Here is a 16705-nt window from a genome sequence, read left to right as displayed (position 1 = left end):
TTTTAAGAGTTTTGGTTAGTTCTATATTTTGGTCCTCAAGCTCTGAGATTCTTTCTTCTGCTTGGGTAATTCTGCTTTTCATGTTTACCAGTTTGTTATTTATTTCATTCACAGTATTCTTTATTACTATTATCTCAGATATCAGCTCCTTCCTAGTTTCTTCTTGTGTCTCTCAATTCTTTTTAATCTCCATTAATGTCTTGATATATAGGTTTGTAGTTTGGGACTAGTCATTCTGGGGGCTCTTCATTGTTTGCATTCCAAAGTCAGGTTTCTCAGTGTCTGCCCTCCCAGGAGTCTGGGAGAGACCCATATTCTTCTTTTGGCTTTTCTTCATTTGCATAGATTTTCCTCTCTCCCCCCCTTTCCCTCCCCTTCTTTAATTGTTTTTCAGGGAAGGTGGGCTTGCTTTTGTTTCACTTGTGCAATTTCCTGTTTTTTCTTATGAGGGTCCTCTGGCTTTGCTCTTTTGAGGTTGGAGTGTGAGCTGCGGGCTGTACTTATTGCAGTTCTGAGGTTTAATTGAGGGGGAGGCTGTGATTCAGAATCTACATGCTGATTCCAGCATCCACCCACAGGTGTATGAGCACACTGGAACCTATTTCCCACTGCCTTATAATCTGTGCAGCGATATGTAGGTTTGGTCCCTGGATCAAAAGGAGGTACAAAAGAGGAAAATAATGGAGGAAAGGGGGTTCAATAGGAAGTTAGAGAGGAGAGTGAGAGGGAAAACAGACATACATACCAACTAACAGGTAAAAAAGAGACACAAGGCCGGAGAGAAGTGAAAAAAACACATGAGCCAAATTCCCTAAAGGATACTGGTAGCCACACAGAGACAGACCAATAAAATCATGAAACAGATAGTGTAAGTCAGAAAGCAAATAAAAGTGAGCAAAACAAACAGTCAAAATGATAAAATCAAAAGTCAAAATCAGACTAGCTCTGGAATCTTTCCTGAATGGCTAAAGTCTCTTCAGCTCTGATCTCCAGCCTCTTCCCCTTTGTTTTCCTTGCAGGCAGCTAGATTTACTGGCAGCTTGGGTTTGTTTTTTTTAGCCTCCTGCCTGGGAGGTCTGCAACGTTGCCTTTGTCTGGTTCAGCAGGGGAAGGGCTTTATCTCCTATTTAGCAATGTTACCTTAGAAACCGAGGTGGAGGCTGTTGATAGGTGGGCGGGGCAATGCAAATCTCTGCCTGGAGGATGGCTGAGGTGGCAGCTTCACTTTCGCGGATCTTTTCTCTCTGCTTGTCTGGGTCCCTGTGTGTTCCACTGTGATGGACTGTGCTGGAGTGGGAGGCACCAGGGATCAGCTGCACAGCTGGGCGCTGGATCCAGAGTGCCACCAGCAGTCTGGGGTGCAGGAAGAGGTCGGGAGTTTCCTCCTCTGGAGCTGAGAGCCTCCGATCAGCACCTCCTTAAGATATGCTGTTCCCTTACACAAGCATGGGATCGCGCGCTGAGTGCCTCAGCCAGGGTAGGCCCAGAGCTCCAAAGCTCCAAAGGGCAGGCAGTGGGCGGCGAGATTGGCCCTGGGTCCCTCACAGGGTACTTCAGCCAGAAATGGGACCAGTATCTCTGAGGGGCGGGTGCCCAGAGCCTCCCTGGGTAACCGGCAACTTGGTGCTGGGTGCTGGGTGAGACAAGGTAGCCAGGGAGGGAGCCGAGACCTGGAACTCCCACGTGGGCAAGATTCACATATAGTGGAGCAGCAGCAGCCGGGGGCCGCAATATCTGGCCCTGCATGGGACCGAAGGTCCCCGGACCTCGGGCCAGCTTGGCTGGTGGTGGGCAGGGGGTGGGGGAACAAAAGTAAGAGTCTTTTTGGGAACTCATGTTCGGAGAATCTCACAAATCCACCTATGCTGATGCCATCTTACCGGAACTCTGAAAATGTATTTTTAAAATAGAAGTTGTTCCCCACTTGCCCTTCAAAGTAATTCATTCCAAAAGCCATTGGGTAGAGCTGAGCAAGGTGGGCGTCTGGGGCAGCTGGCAAGGCAAGTAGCTAAGTAGGAGGTACTGAAGCCCAAATGGAGTGAGCATGGTTTATGGGGGCAGGGTGTCACAGCAGCTTAGCGTGGAGCAAGGAGGGCTTTCTTAGGGTAGAGGGGGTGGTGGCACAGGTTGTTGGTGTGGTAACAGGGTGAGGCTCTTCCAGAAAGGGAGAAAGTGGTACAGTATAAGTTGAGCCCAAGAGGAGTAGGTAAGGGGGAATGGGAATGTGGAGAAGAGAAGATATATGTGTGGGACAGTGGCAGTGATGATCTGGCACAAGGTGGCAGAGCTCAGAGAGTAGACTGTGTGCTAAGTCATGACATCAACAGGAATTTGGTTCATGGTGGGAGGAAGGGGGTGATCCAAAAAGTAAATTTATTAAGGACAATGGGAACCAGATTTCTCATTATTAGACGAGAGTATTAAACCTATAGAAGAGGGGAATGCACTACTCCTGTGTTGGAATTGAATGTAGGTATCAGATTATATGGATATTAACATAAAAGTTTAAAAAAAAAAAGCATACTCCACTTAAATCTATATGTATATACACGTGCAGCTTTTACTTAGAGGAACTGAGAATCTCAGAGTAATGAGTGTTTCTAGTACCAAGACCTTGGTTTTTAGAACATTCTATCCAGATTGTAGTTTCTAAATAGTATTCTCCATTAAAAGTACTAGGTTCTTTGGAGAAATAATTTTACAGTGGAGAATCTTATCAAACACTTTAATCAGATAACCAAAATGAACATCAACTACAATGGGGAACATTGGAATTGTGTCCACCTGATAGGATGCAATGTAAAGAATTTATTATTTAATCTCTATGCTGTCACAAGTAGTGGGAATTATTTTCTAGGTTTAGGCTATTATAGTGCCTTTAAGGAGGCTCTACTCCTTAGCATTAACAAACTACACATTAAAGAATTGTAACCAGTTTGCCTCTTGACCACGTGTTATTGTACCTCTACTATTAATTCCAATCTGCTTTACTCACACACACAGGTTCTGCTAGTTTTTAGCTTTCCTTAGGATAAGTACCCTTCCAGATTTGATCAGGCCTCTTCTCAATGTCCTTCAAATGGATATGGCCTTGCTTTGAGACCAAGGTAAGACAGTATTACTTTTGATGATAAGGAAAACTCAGGCTCAGCAAAGTTAAGTAACATGTACATTTGTAGCTGGGATTCAAATCTAATCATAACTCATTCCACTGTGGCATAAAAGGAGGTAAACATCTACATATCTGTGACGATCCATTTTCTCTCTCATTATCCTGTTCTTTCATAGGACTTCTCATAATTTCATAATTATCTTCTTTGTTTATATTGTCTCCCTTAGGAAAAGTCAGTTCTGTAAGAGCAGGTTATCTTATCTGAACATGTTCATAACTATATCCCAGTACCTAGCACATGAAAGTGCTCAACAGATATTTACTGAATCAATGTAAAAAAAAGTTAACATTTTCCAATGTGTAAAATCATTTTTAAAATTTTTTAAAGACTACAATGCAGTTATTTGCAAAAAAAAATTTCCTTTTCTTTAGGTATGTTATGTATAAAAGTGGATAATTTACATGATAAATGAAAATGGCCAATTCTTTAAGAGGAGAAGTACTGAGTCTTTATAAAAACGTAAGTAATTATTTTGCCAATTTTATAAATATGTTATTATATGACATGGATTGCTTAAAATATATCTTTCTTTTTTAAGCTGCTGTATCTTGGACGAGACTATCCAAAAGGAGATTATTTTAAAAGGCGTTTGAAGACGGTTTTCCTTAAAAACAAAGATGTGCAGGACCCAGAGAAGATCAAAGAACTTATCAGACGGGGTGAATTTGTAATGAAAGAGCTAGAAGCCTTATATTTCCTTAGGAAATACAGAGCTATGAAACAACGCTATTATTCAGATACAAACAAAACTAACTGATCATTACTATTGTAATTTAGGTGAAAACCAGTACCACCAATTTATGTATAACAACCATTGTATAATAATTCAAACTTAAAATGAGAAGATATACATATTGTGTAAAAAATAATGAGCTACCCTAATGAACTAAGATTAATAGGTTTCAACTTCTGTTCATACTGAGAGCTTTTTATCAGCAACCCTTTATGTTCAACTTTTGTATTAAGATAGCAATTTAGCTATCTTAACAATTACAAATTAATGAGCACCCCATTTTGAATGAAAATAATACTTAATTTCCTAACATACTAGGACTTAGCTAATTATTCATAGTCCATTTCTCCATTTTACTGACAGGAGAATGCTATTTACTGAACATTTTTAATAAGCAAAATAATTTCTTACACATTTAATCCCCTTAACTTTTGAAGAAGTGCCTTATTTTTTAACCCAATTTGGTCTATTAGCATATAATCAAGATTCACTACAAAACGTATGGCACCTAGTAATAAATGTAGTTACAGAAATAATATGTATAGCATCATTGCTTCTGACCCTGAAATAGCCTGCTGGTGACTGGTATTACATACATAACTGTTTGATTATTTCCATTATTAATTTTGCTGCTGGCTGCCTTTGGGCCTTAAACAGATCACCTGTTGTGTATCAATTACTTTGATAAAAGGTAATAATGTTATTCTGTTGTTATAAAGGCAGATTTGTTTTGCATTTACTTCTAAATATGGTTTTAAATTTAAGCAAACACTAAAGTCTTTACATAATGTCCACAGCTCCTTTTATAAATAAAGAGTATTTCTAACTTACAACCTACATAAAAGATTCACTGGTTTACTATAGTGGCTATTGCTTATAAAGTATTCCACATCAATTTTGGGGTAAATATTTCAAGTTTCCATCAAATACACACTCATAGTCACCATAACTATTTTTATTACATTACAATAATTAGGAGCAGTACAGTTCATGACAAAAATATTACAAATTTCAGATCACTTCACAGCACATACTCCTATAAACATTTAAAAGTTAATTTTAATTAAAAGAGTGGTCACTTTTAATGTTTGATATGACCAACATTCCTAGGTCAGCGCAACCAAATGATGGAAAACAACTGGATCACACTGCATATGTCCCACAAAAAAAAGCACAATGTACAAAATGTGCATGTTTCAGTTTACACTATACAAAAATAGTTAAAATACATTCCAGGTAAACATGTTACATTAAGAGATAGTACTAATAAGAAATTGGCACTCAAAGGAAAAATGCAAAAGTATTTTCAACATGAAAACACAAGACAGTGGAATTGAAAACTTGGATAAAACATTATTGTAACCCAGTTAGCTCTATGGGTGGGGGGATGGACCCTCTGCAATCAACATCTCTGCAGATAATAACTTTGTTTTTCCTAAATTCATCTAACTTGCCTATCATCATCCCAAACAGGCACTTCAAACTATTAAACTAAAACACAAATCTTAATCTATTTATGACTATTCTTCAAGAACTAATATGAATATATCTTTAAAAAGAAAAATTTTCATTTTCTGACAATTTATAGCTACCAGTTGTATGCTATTCAGTTTCTCAATGCAGAATTCATGCTACCCAATTTTAACACAGAAGTTATTAAATATAAATTCAGCTTTAAAGTGACTGCTGGGTTTTTTAAAACATTACTACATAGTTACCAAGGAATTATTACTTTTTGACTAATGGAAATGACTTCAGTTAGTTTTTACTCCCTACCAAAAAAACCCTAAATGTGAATATACAGTTTGAAAAAACGATGGTTAGAAAGAAAACTCACTGGAATACAAATGAGATGAACTTGTGCAAACTGTAACGTAACATGCCTCACAAAGTTTCTATATATATTAGGACAAAATTGTGCAATGGTGGCAACGGTTTTGTTAGTCTATAAAAATTAGGTTCTAAATTCCTATGCAGTGTGACTCAGTTAAAATAGAGCCTAGAATTCCTAATTGGGGATATTCACTCAAATTATACTATATACGTCTGCTATATTCTTCCACAAACATGTTAATGCCTAAGACTATGTAATTTAGCACTTAAAAAAAAACTTAAGAATTTTTATCTTTAAGGCTGTAATAATTAGATAACATTCAGATTATTTCTAGGATTCTTTCCCCTTTTAAGCTCTACAAAAACAAACCTTTTGTTAAACCATTCAAAATTCACATAATTAAAGATAATTACTACCACCTTAAAAATGCCCAGCTACATCAAAAATTCAAAAGGCCTAAATATCCCCTCAGTTTTGCACTGCAGTTCCTGAAGTATGGCCATTATTTCTCTGTGTAAAAACAAGAGGTTCTGTATGTCCTAATACCCTACCTAGACAATGTTCCATAGATCTATAGTTTAGCATAGCATTTCAAAAATCGTACTGATTTTTACATAAATTTATTTTTCTGTGAATTCATTCAGGCACCAGTTTATTCGTACCCAGATAAACAATTTTAGAAATCAATATTTAATTTTAAAAAGTCTATTTTACTTATACAAAGGAAAAACGAATATTACACATTTGGGCATTTTAATATCAGTATCTGACATATGACTTAATGTGTGCTTACAAATTTCTCAATAGAATCACATAGTTATGCCAAATAAGAAAACAATATAATCAGGCTTACTCCTTTAAAACAATGAAGTGATTTATATAAAGTAGCTTGATTAAACAGTTACATTGAAATCATAGCAAAACAATTATTTTAGAACTGGAAGAAACCTAAAAGACCAAACCTCTTTTCTGCCAAACTAAAATATGCACTGTGTTATCTCTGGGTCATGTGCCAAAGACCTTACTAAGACATTACAGACCATTCTAGCACTACGTAAGGACAGAGTTAATGTCTCTTGTATGGGAATATCTTATCCCCTGTGCCTTGTGCAGTGGCTGGCAACTGGTAGGCACTCAATAAATATTTGTTGAATAAATGAATTCTGCAGAAAAGTCAGCTTTATTAATTAAATGTTAAAATATTTTTCACTGTAAAATTTTTAGCTATTAAAACAATGGAATGTATTGCTGTTCCCAGGGCTAACCCTACTTGTAAGTTACATACGGAATTATTTCAGCACTAACTTTATTAAATTCTCCTTCCACTGGATAGGGTTCTGTTTGTTCATTTGAAAATTCTTCCTCAGTCACTAACGGACCAGGCATCAAAGAGATGTTCAAAAGATCAGTCACCACCTGAAAATTAGCTATTAGGTTAAATCCTATTATGATATCTGTCAGATTATTTTGAGCCCTGAGGAAATAAGATGTAGGGTATTTTGATGTGACTTAAAGGGAAACTTTCATGGAGATATCCATAGCAGCAGTAAGTCTTGCACCAAGCCGTGAGGCATGTGAAAGGTAGGCAGGCAAGATAACACTAATATGGCTGGGAAACCCTAAAGCTGGAGAATGTATAATCAAATATAAACCTCACTTCTTGCACAATTTTGCCCAAGATTGGCACTGAAGATGGTAACACAGGTTAAAAAGTTACACATTGTGCTGAGCTTGACAAACAGGTGTATCCTTTGTAAACTGAATGTAAATCACATAATTGTAAAAAAGTTAAAGCCTTTGAGATGACTTCTTTTAACGTGAAGAAATGGACAGTAAGTGATTTGCCCAAAATCAGAGTTCTAAAAGACGCATCTAAAACTAGCTAAGTCACCTTCCTCCTAATCCAGTGATATTTTCACCTCACCACACCATCTCACCTCAAATATTTTTAATTAAGTAACATTTTAAATGTATTGAAAAGATTTTCATTAGTTAATTTTTAAGCAATATCCTTAAATATAGATCAGAACTGAAAACATTTATGAAATGTTAATTTAGCCTTGTTAAGAGAACTAGTCAAACCTAGAGATTTAAAAATTTTCCACTTCATTGTTTAAAACAAATTAATGTCTTAGCACCCCCCACCCCCACATTCTCAACTTCTAAGATAATGTTTAAAAGTAATTCTTTTAAAGATTTTTTAAAAAACAAAAGTGGTGCTCTTGATTTGTTGTAGGACCACCACATAGCGAGAATGCATCTTGATGAGCTATCCAAAGTCTCTCCTAGTCCCCACCTTGACCAACCAACGCATGACAACACTGGATGACCACAGGGATGCAGTCCATGCTGTGAAGCTCAAAGGTTCACAGTGCCTGGCCTTGCAACCCTGGTCTCTTCAACACCGGCTAAGCTGTAACTGGCCCAAATAATCTTTAATCACTACAGAATTAAAACTATTTTCAAAGATGATGTTCAAGAAAAGATTTAAAGTTATGCTAAGAAAGAACACTCTGACACTGGGAGACTATATGGAATTCCTATGAGAAGAACTTTTTACATATTAAAATGTTTTCAATTATAAAAATTTAGTAATATGTAAATATAGCCCCAAAATGGTTGCTATAATCCCCATTTCATACTGGGTCTGCCTTAACATGAAAAGTTATTTACGAGTCTTTATAGTAATTTATCTAATGTGGAAAGGAAATGGCCTTATAACAGTTTCCATTGCCTTGTATTTTTTTCTATTTTTCCCTTTTTATAGAAAAAATATATTTTTAGGAGAGTGACCATGACTAATAGCAGTGGAAAGGAAGAAAAAAACCTTTGTGAACAGTGTAATTTTACATTCATTAGGGATGACAAACTATAGGACATGATGCCTAGAGAATGAATCATCAGGAAGCCCATAAATTGATGTTCCTTCAATGTTTCAGTAAAACCAATCATAAAGTCTCAACTGAAGTTATAATTAGTAATTAATCCATTTATGTGACTAGGTAAAACACAGAATAGGGATGATTCAAAGCTTCATTAATTTGTTTCACACCAACGTTCACAATTGGTAAGAAAAATAGGAAGTAATCAACTGCATGCACCAAAAACCCTAAGATAGAAATCTTAGGTATTCAGTTTCTTTTTCACAGGCATTGCTAGTTCAAAAACCAAAACTCAGGGAATACTGGCACTTAGAGGAAAAAAAGTTTCCACTGTCATTTTAAAATAAGCATTTAAGATAAAAGCTAACAGTTTGCATGGAGCAGGAAAAAAAATTAGGTAATGCTAAACAAATGCTAATAATTTAGTGTAATGTACAAAAATTACCACTTTTACTTAAGTATGCCTTAAGAAAAAAGTACAAATTGTATTTACATAATTATACACTTTGTCTTTGACTTCTTTTTCTTCTTTTTACCATCTTTGCTCATCTTTTCTTTATGTTTTCGAATTTCTCGAACTAATGTATAGAAGGCATCGTCAACACCCTGAAATACATAAAGTATTAAATGAGTATATTTATATGATAGTTTAAAGTACACAGATAACAGATTTCCATTATTAATAGAAATATTAATATTAAGGAATAATGTTTCTTTTCAGGCAATAGTATAGTATATATATTAGACTTTGGGGATTCTTAAATTGTCATCTTCATGGATGTTTTGTCAATATAAATAGAAACACTGATTTTTACAATAGTCATTGATAACCAATGGCACAGAGTTGTAAATAAGCTTAACAAATGACTTTTTCCCAGGAGAACTTAATTTGCTACTAATTTTTCCATACTGGCAAACTTCAGTCACCAAAATCCAAATGTATTTGCATGTGTATGTACAGTAAACTGTCCCTGTGTTTTTGGACTTTGGATATAAGCCACACAACTGTAAACTATCTGCACATTTTCATAAATCTTTACAGTAATAGTGTTTGGGCTCTGGGTCTTTACCTATGTAAAATCTATTAGGTTTAAATAATTTACCAGGAAGTAAACAGTTTCTGAACATACTATGCAATAACTTACCAAGAAGTAAACAGTATCTGGACATACTCAGTTTTCAAATAGTATATATTAAGACATTAGTTTCATTTCATATACTTATCATTAAGAAAGAGGTTTAAAGCACCCCCAACATAGCATAATACTTCTTTGAAAAATATAGTATTTCTGATTTGTGGAGAAATAAGCTAAATCATTTGAATGGTGCTGCAGTTTACCACTTTGGAGGAGATTCTTTAGTTACCATAGTTTTAGTTTCTGTTTATTAGTTATTCAAAAGCTTGCCATATAAAGCCTAATGCACTGTCTTCAAAGAATTTTCAATATTTGGTCACTGTGACCTATATCTATCTTGATCAAAGCAAGGTATCTAAATTATGTATACCTAAAAGTGATTTTAAATCAGAATAATTTCAACCTAAAACCCCATAATATGAAAAATGGCACTCTGAAAGTGGTAGAACAGAAGATTTTAAACGTACACTACTTAAATTATGCAAGATTCACACATAAGTCAACTTTTGTCATGTGTCTGTTAAAAATAAAAATATAGCCGGGCTCGGTGGCTCAGCCTGTAATCCCTCGCTTGGGGAGGGTGAGCTGAGTGGATTGCCTGAGCCCGCGGGTTCGAGACCCGCCTGGACAACTTGGCAAGACCTCATCTCTACAATAAATCAAAAATTAGCTGGGCATGGTAGCGTGCGCCTGTAGTTCCAGCTACTTGGAAGGCTGAGGTGGAAGGATTTCCTGAGTCCAGCAGGTAGAGGCTGTGGTGGCCAGAAGCGGCCACTGCACTCCAGTCTGGGCGACAGAGTGAGACGCCAACTCAAAATAAACAAACAAACAAATAAATAAAATAAAAATATAAATAAAAGCAAAAAAGTAGAAGAAAAAATATGATTTTCTCTGTATTTTAAAATCTGTTTCACTAAGTAGTAACTATAAAATGAAAACTTGTTTAACCTAATACTTCCAAACCTAGACACTAGAGGGAGTCTTAGAAACAAATACCAACAAATTAAGCTGTATAAATCAAGCCACTTTAAGAATAATGGAAATAGGGATTTTACTTATTGTAATCACTTGAATATTATAAAGTGTGTAAATAAGTATTATAGAATGTATTTTAAATGTTACAATATGTATAAATGCATTCATTAAATTATGTTGAAAATAATTTAAAAATTTAAGTGATATTTCTCCTTTACCGCATTTACTAATAGCTTCAACAATTAATATTTCAAAATAACAAATCATTTTAGAGAACACTTCAATGTATTTAATTTCCATAATAGATCTCATTCAGAAAAGCATGACCAATATTTTAAGAGAGGTAAACTCGGAGAGAAAATGAGAGGCTTGTTCACATTTAAACAAACAGTAAGATAAAAAGCAGCATTACTGAGTTGAATGCTAATGAATAAAGTCCCCAAACTGCACTCACAGATGTTTTCTACATTCTGATACCATTACTAATACAGTATAAACACAAGCTTTTGTTTCTCCAAAAGGAGAAAGGAAAAGTGGTAAGAAATCATTTATCAGCAATACAATCAAGACAATTTCATGTGTATCTTTTCATGCTAATTTACTTAAAACATGCAGAGGGAAAAAGATCCAATGATATGATAAAGATTATTCTATAGCTCAATAACATTTGGCAATTTAGAATCATAAACCCTTAGAATGTGATGGGAATTAAGAAAATTTAATCAAACTCCTCTTTCTTTCAAGAATTAATTCCCTTTGATCACACATCCTTATGTAGTGTACTCCATTTCAGTTGCTTTCATAATGTAGAAATATGCCAATGGTACTAAAGTGATAAAGCAGGAAAAAATGAAAAATCATGAGATGGATAGAGAGAAGACATATTCTGTGGTGAAGACAGTATATAAATATTTAAGAGATGATGACAGAATTTGATATTACCTTTTTGTAAGATTTTGACAAACAGGCCCATGTTACTCTGAATTCTCTTTTCTATATAATCATATCACAATTAAATAATTTCAATGATTAGAGAAATGTCACAATTAACTTAAGCAGGGCAGTGAATTCTTTTTTCTTATATGAGAACTAATTACTCTTGCACATACACATAAAGATAAAAGTAGTATCCCAGTAATTAATTTGCTTAAATGTTATCTTTTTCTGGATTAAGAAAAACCAATTTGTATTTATCACTGTCAAAGTTTTAAAACTTTTACTTTTTTTTTTAATGAGATGAGGTCTCACTCTGTCACCCAGGCTGGAGTGGGGTGGTGTGATTATATCTCACTGTAGCCTTGAACTCCTGGGCTCAAAGCAAGCAGACTCCTGGCACATGCCACCATATCCAGTTTAAATTAATTGTTTAAAATTTGTATTTAACTTTACATTTTAAAATCTTGCCAAGTATACTTTTTAATAGAAATATCCATGTCCACTGAAAAAACAAGGTGAGTTATCATGTCAGTTATCTAACATTCACATTACAGTCACTATGAAAACACAGCCTGCACAAATTAAAAATTTTAGAATAGTATATGCTTATACCTTTGTTTTAAATATGTTAGAGCATAAAACTTATTTTTTAAATAGTTTTATTTTTTAAATTATCTAATGGTGAGACAATAGGAGGAGAAAATAAAAAATTAAAACCACAAATTCTGGTACTGTTATTTTGAAAGTTTAAATTTTCTTTTCTTTTCATTTTTCTTTTTTTGAGTCTGTCACCCAGACTGAAATGCAGTGGCATGGTCATAGCTCACTGTAGCCTTAACTTTCTAGGCTCAAGCAATCCTTCTGCCTCAGCCTCCTGAGTAGCTGGAAATACAGGCATGTGCCACATTGCCTGGCTAATTTTTTAAATTTTTTTTGTAGAGAAGAGGTCTCACCATGTTGCCCAGACTGACCTCGAACTCCTGGGCTCAGGAAATCCTCCCACCTCAGCCTCCCAAAGTGAGCAAGCCACTGCGCTGGCCTAAACAGTTTAGCTTTGTTTCAAATTGCATTGTAATGTTAAATTCTACCACAAATTCTAAATTAAAATAACTGTTTTACACAATGATACTCAAAAAATATTAAGAGTTCATAAATCTCAATAAAAATGTTTTGTTTCGTCTGTAGATTATCACACCACATAATATCTTTTGGAACTGAGTCTGCCATTTAGACTCAGTTTTGTTTTTTTTTTTGAGTTGGAGTCTCACTCTGTCGCCCAGACTGGAGTGCAGTGGCCGCTCCCGGCCACCGCAGCCTCAACCTGCTGGGCTCCAGCGATCCGCCTCAGCCTTCCAAGTAGCTGGAATTACAGGCATGCGCTACCACACCCGGCTGATTGTTTGATTTATTGTAGAGATGAGGTGTCACTGCCAAGGCGGGTCTCGAACCCGTGGGCTCAGGCAATCCACTCGCCTCAGCCTCCCAAAGGAGCGGGATTACAGACTGAGCCACCAAGCCCGGCTTAGAGGTATATTTTATGCTTTTGAGGGATACCTAAAATTCATATAATAAAAAACAACAACTTGAAATAGGTACAATAAATGATATCCTAGTAGTTTTTGAAAACTAATTTGATTTCATATTCTCACAGAACATTACATATTACAAACAATATGCATCAAAAGCTTAAGCTCTGGTATGAACATTATGACACCAATTAAATGAAGTATTTTCTGAGCAAGACATAATATGAGTTAGTTTAGAAAGGAAAATGAAATATTCCACGCAATAAATCTTTACTGGATAGTTACCATGTGCCAGGAACCTTACTAGGCAATGGGCATGTAAAAACTAAAAATATATGATCGATCCTGGCTTCTAAGAGTTTACTGTCTAATACAGGAATGAAACTTAAAAGAAACTACTTCAATTTAACATGGGAAGCATATAATAAGTTAAGAATAGTATATGAGAAATACACAAGAAGGGCACTATGCCCTGTCTAAGGATTTAAAAAAAGATTTTTTAAAGAATAGGAGATTGGGAAGCCCTGAAAGAGTGTTAGCTAATTAACTAAGACTAGGCATAAGAACCTTGGCATTTCAAACATGAGCCAAGAATCAAGGAAAGATAAGAAATGACATGGTGTTTACATGAAGACATAAAATTCAATCAAGATGACAGCTTTTTAGATAAAAGACAAAAAAAAGAAAGAAAAGGGGTGGGGGGAATGCAGAGGTAAGAAGGTTTAAGTAAGGGCAACATATGACATGCTGTGAAACTAGTGATTTTATTCTATAGGTAAGTTAGTGCCTAGGTTTAAAGATAAGAGAATGAAACTTCTTTTAAATATATGTCTCTGGTTGCACAATGAATGATGGCAACATCAGGTAAATCAAATAGGAGGTTGTAATAGTGCAGCAAGAGACAATAGGAGCCTGAACTAATGTGATGAAAGACACAGAAAGTAAATCATAGAAATTTGTGGATGCTTCCTAATGGACATGAAAAATAGGGAGGTAGGAGTCATCCTAAAACTCCCAGATTTCTCACTTGGGTAAAAAAGTGCTGTTGATGCCACTGAGTTGAGGAACACAAGAATAATTATTTGCTTATGAAACATCCAAAAAACAAAACAAAAAATATTGTAAGAGTGGCTTTTTCCCACTTTTTTGGGCCACTCCATCTTACTGCTCTCCATTTCCTACATGTTTTTCCCAAAAAAAACCCAAAAAAACTGCTGATTATCTCAAAACTTGAATCTGATTTGCCTTAAAAATAAAGGTAAAGCTAGGCACGGTGGCTTATGCCTGTAACTCCAGCACTTTGGAAGGGGATTTGAGACCAGCTTGGGCAACTTGGTGAGACCTCATCTCTACAATAAATCATAAAAATTAGCCAGGTGTGGAGGCGCACACCTGTAGTTCCAGCTACTTGGAAGGCTGAGGTAGAAGGATCGCTGGAGTTCAGCAGGTCGAGGCTGCAGTGGCCATGAGCATGCCACTGCACTCCAGCCTGGGTGACAGAATGAGACTCTAACTTAACAAATAAAAAAATAAAGGTAAACATCAGTTCCCAAATGCTCAGTTTACTTAAGACTAATTAAATCATTAGACTTTATGCTGAATGTAGATTAACTAACCTACTATAGCCAGGAAAATGTCTCAATTATAATTAATTCCTACTAGATGAAAAATAAATGTACTAATTATGGAAACAAACTATAAGTTTCCTATCTTTCAATACAAATTAGAATACCACCCCTAAGCAGTTCCAAAGTCATTGCTACTTTGTTACCTTTGAAAGACGTGCTTTCTGCCAAAATTAATATACTGAACTTACCAGATTACATTATAATGCATTTTTTAATTTTCACACAGCCAGGAGTCTTTTCTTCTTTGCTGATTTTTTTCAATCTGTATTGTCGGATCTCTCTCACCAATGTATAAAAAGCATCCTCCACTCTCTGCATTGTAAAACACAACTTCTTTAAAGTCTGTTTCATTGGTAGGAGTAATTTATTGGAACAGCCATGTGCAAGAAGTTTGAAATTACGAGCTTTACTTGAGAATTTTTTTTAAACAGATATCAGATTGTTTGAATAAAATTGAGGATGCAATTTTAAAATATGGGCTAGAATCCTGGTTTGTTCTTAAAAGTCAGTTTTGTTTTCTAATGGAATTAGAATTTTTTAAAATTTTCATAAGGAATTAGGAGAGATTATAAAAAGCCTAAGTACATGTATTAGTATATGTTTATCAATTAATGCAATCATTTTAGTGCAATTTGCTAGTCTTGGAATTAAAGCCTAAACTGAAATTAGGTGTAAAATACTTCTTTGCTTTAAAATAAATAAAACAGAATATTTATTTGACTTAGGGAAAAAAAGGATGATTCACATACTACTTATTACCATCCTCCTCCCTCCAGTGAAGAGTAGGAAGAAAAATGGTATCATATGGATGTATAACCATTGTTCAAAACAAAACACATTAAAGCACCTCAAAATGAGGTGAGTCAAGAGATTGAAATTTTGAGTTTTATTTTCAAGTATAACACTTTCGAGAATATAGCCAGGATCCATAAGTGGAGCTGAGAGTGGACTTTTGTGGATGACTACATTTTTTAATTAAAAATCTTAAATGAGGGCTGCTTACCCTAATGTAAAAACATCATGAATTGTTTAAAATACACACACATATAGGAGCATTTTGAATCCTTACTACAAATATTAAGAATAATTTGTATGTCCAGTCATAATGGCTCTGTAACTTCTATTTTAATTTAAATATGCTGAAGAGGCTTTTCCAGCTTAAGGCAGTAAGAAAGTTTTATGACAACAGGCACAATTATATATGGTCATATGAAGATAAAGTTTTTGATCTTTTCCAATTTAGAAAATTAGGCAGTAGCCAAAGGGGACAGAGTACTTAGTTAACTATGCTGTTAGTTTGTCCAGGAAACTACACTGCCAAAGTAGAAGTGTACATCTAATTAAAAAATGCACAGAAATATTAATCTACATGTAGTACAAACTAAAAGATATAATATTTGTGTTCATTCTTCTAAAAGAAAGAGGTAAGTGCTTAGAGAAAAGCTGGTATATTTTACTGCACATTCAGTTTTAAGCATATTCCGTTCTTTCCACTTTAAGAATGAAGTACTCAGTTTTGGGATTGGCATATTTTAACCTTCTGGAACTGGTAACATCAATATATCTACTGAACCAAATGTGACAAAATAGATTCAGCAACTAAAAAGCGAATATATATCAACAGAATGATTTGTATTTTTAAATTCAATCAAGCACAGAAAATTGGCCACTAAGTATTAATCAAAGTAAGCCAATGGCTAGGATTGGACTGGGGCTTAAGTTTTTTGCATGCAGAAGCCATAAAAAGATCAAACTTTAAAATTCATAAAATTTTCAGTTAAAAAGCAAGCATTTAAGCAATGGGATTACATATTAAAATGCATACCTCAAATCACTAACATATGCTATCCAGTGATACATTTCAATTCAACTAACTAATAAC

General features: G+C 35.0%; 2 protein-coding genes across 5 annotated transcripts in view; one reads left to right on the top strand and one right to left on the bottom strand.

Annotated features, from left to right (window-relative positions):
* The window catches only part of ETFRF1 (electron transfer flavoprotein regulatory factor 1), a 14895-nt gene extending 10152 nt beyond the window's left edge, over positions 1–4743 (top strand). For all 3 annotated transcript variants that reach the window (XM_021714067.1, XM_021714068.1, XM_021714066.1), the window contains 2 exons: positions 3545–3632; positions 3712–4743. In XM_021714067.1, coding sequence (XP_021569742.1) covers positions 3582–3632; positions 3712–3930 — 270 coding nt within the window. In that variant the 5' untranslated portion in view covers positions 3545–3581 and the 3' untranslated portion in view covers positions 3931–4743. The remainder of the gene's footprint in view (positions 1–3544; positions 3633–3711) is intronic.
* Positions 4744–4845: 102 nt separating this feature from the next.
* Positions 4846–16705, bottom strand: part of KRAS (KRAS proto-oncogene, GTPase) — a 39225-nt gene continuing 27365 nt past the window's right edge. Inside the window, exons 4-6 of one of the 2 annotated variants that reach the window (XM_021714065.1) lie at positions 15020–15135; position 11423; positions 4846–9228 (exon numbers count right to left, since the gene is read on the bottom strand). In XM_021714065.1, coding sequence (XP_021569740.1) covers positions 9112–9228; position 11423; positions 15020–15135 — 234 coding nt within the window. In that variant the 3' untranslated portion in view covers positions 4846–9111. The remainder of the gene's footprint in view (positions 9229–11422; positions 11424–15019; positions 15136–16705) is intronic. The other variant, XM_008061295.2, reaches the window with a different exon arrangement.

Source organism: Carlito syrichta, unplaced genomic scaffold, assembly GCF_000164805.1.
Source record: "Carlito syrichta isolate Samal-C Ts95f unplaced genomic scaffold, Tarsius_syrichta-2.0.1 Scaffold305197, whole genome shotgun sequence".
Taxonomy (NCBI): domain Eukaryota; kingdom Metazoa; phylum Chordata; class Mammalia; order Primates; family Tarsiidae; genus Carlito; species Carlito syrichta.
Note: the sequence above shows the minus strand (reverse complement) of the source record. Positions and strands in the feature narration are given on the sequence as shown.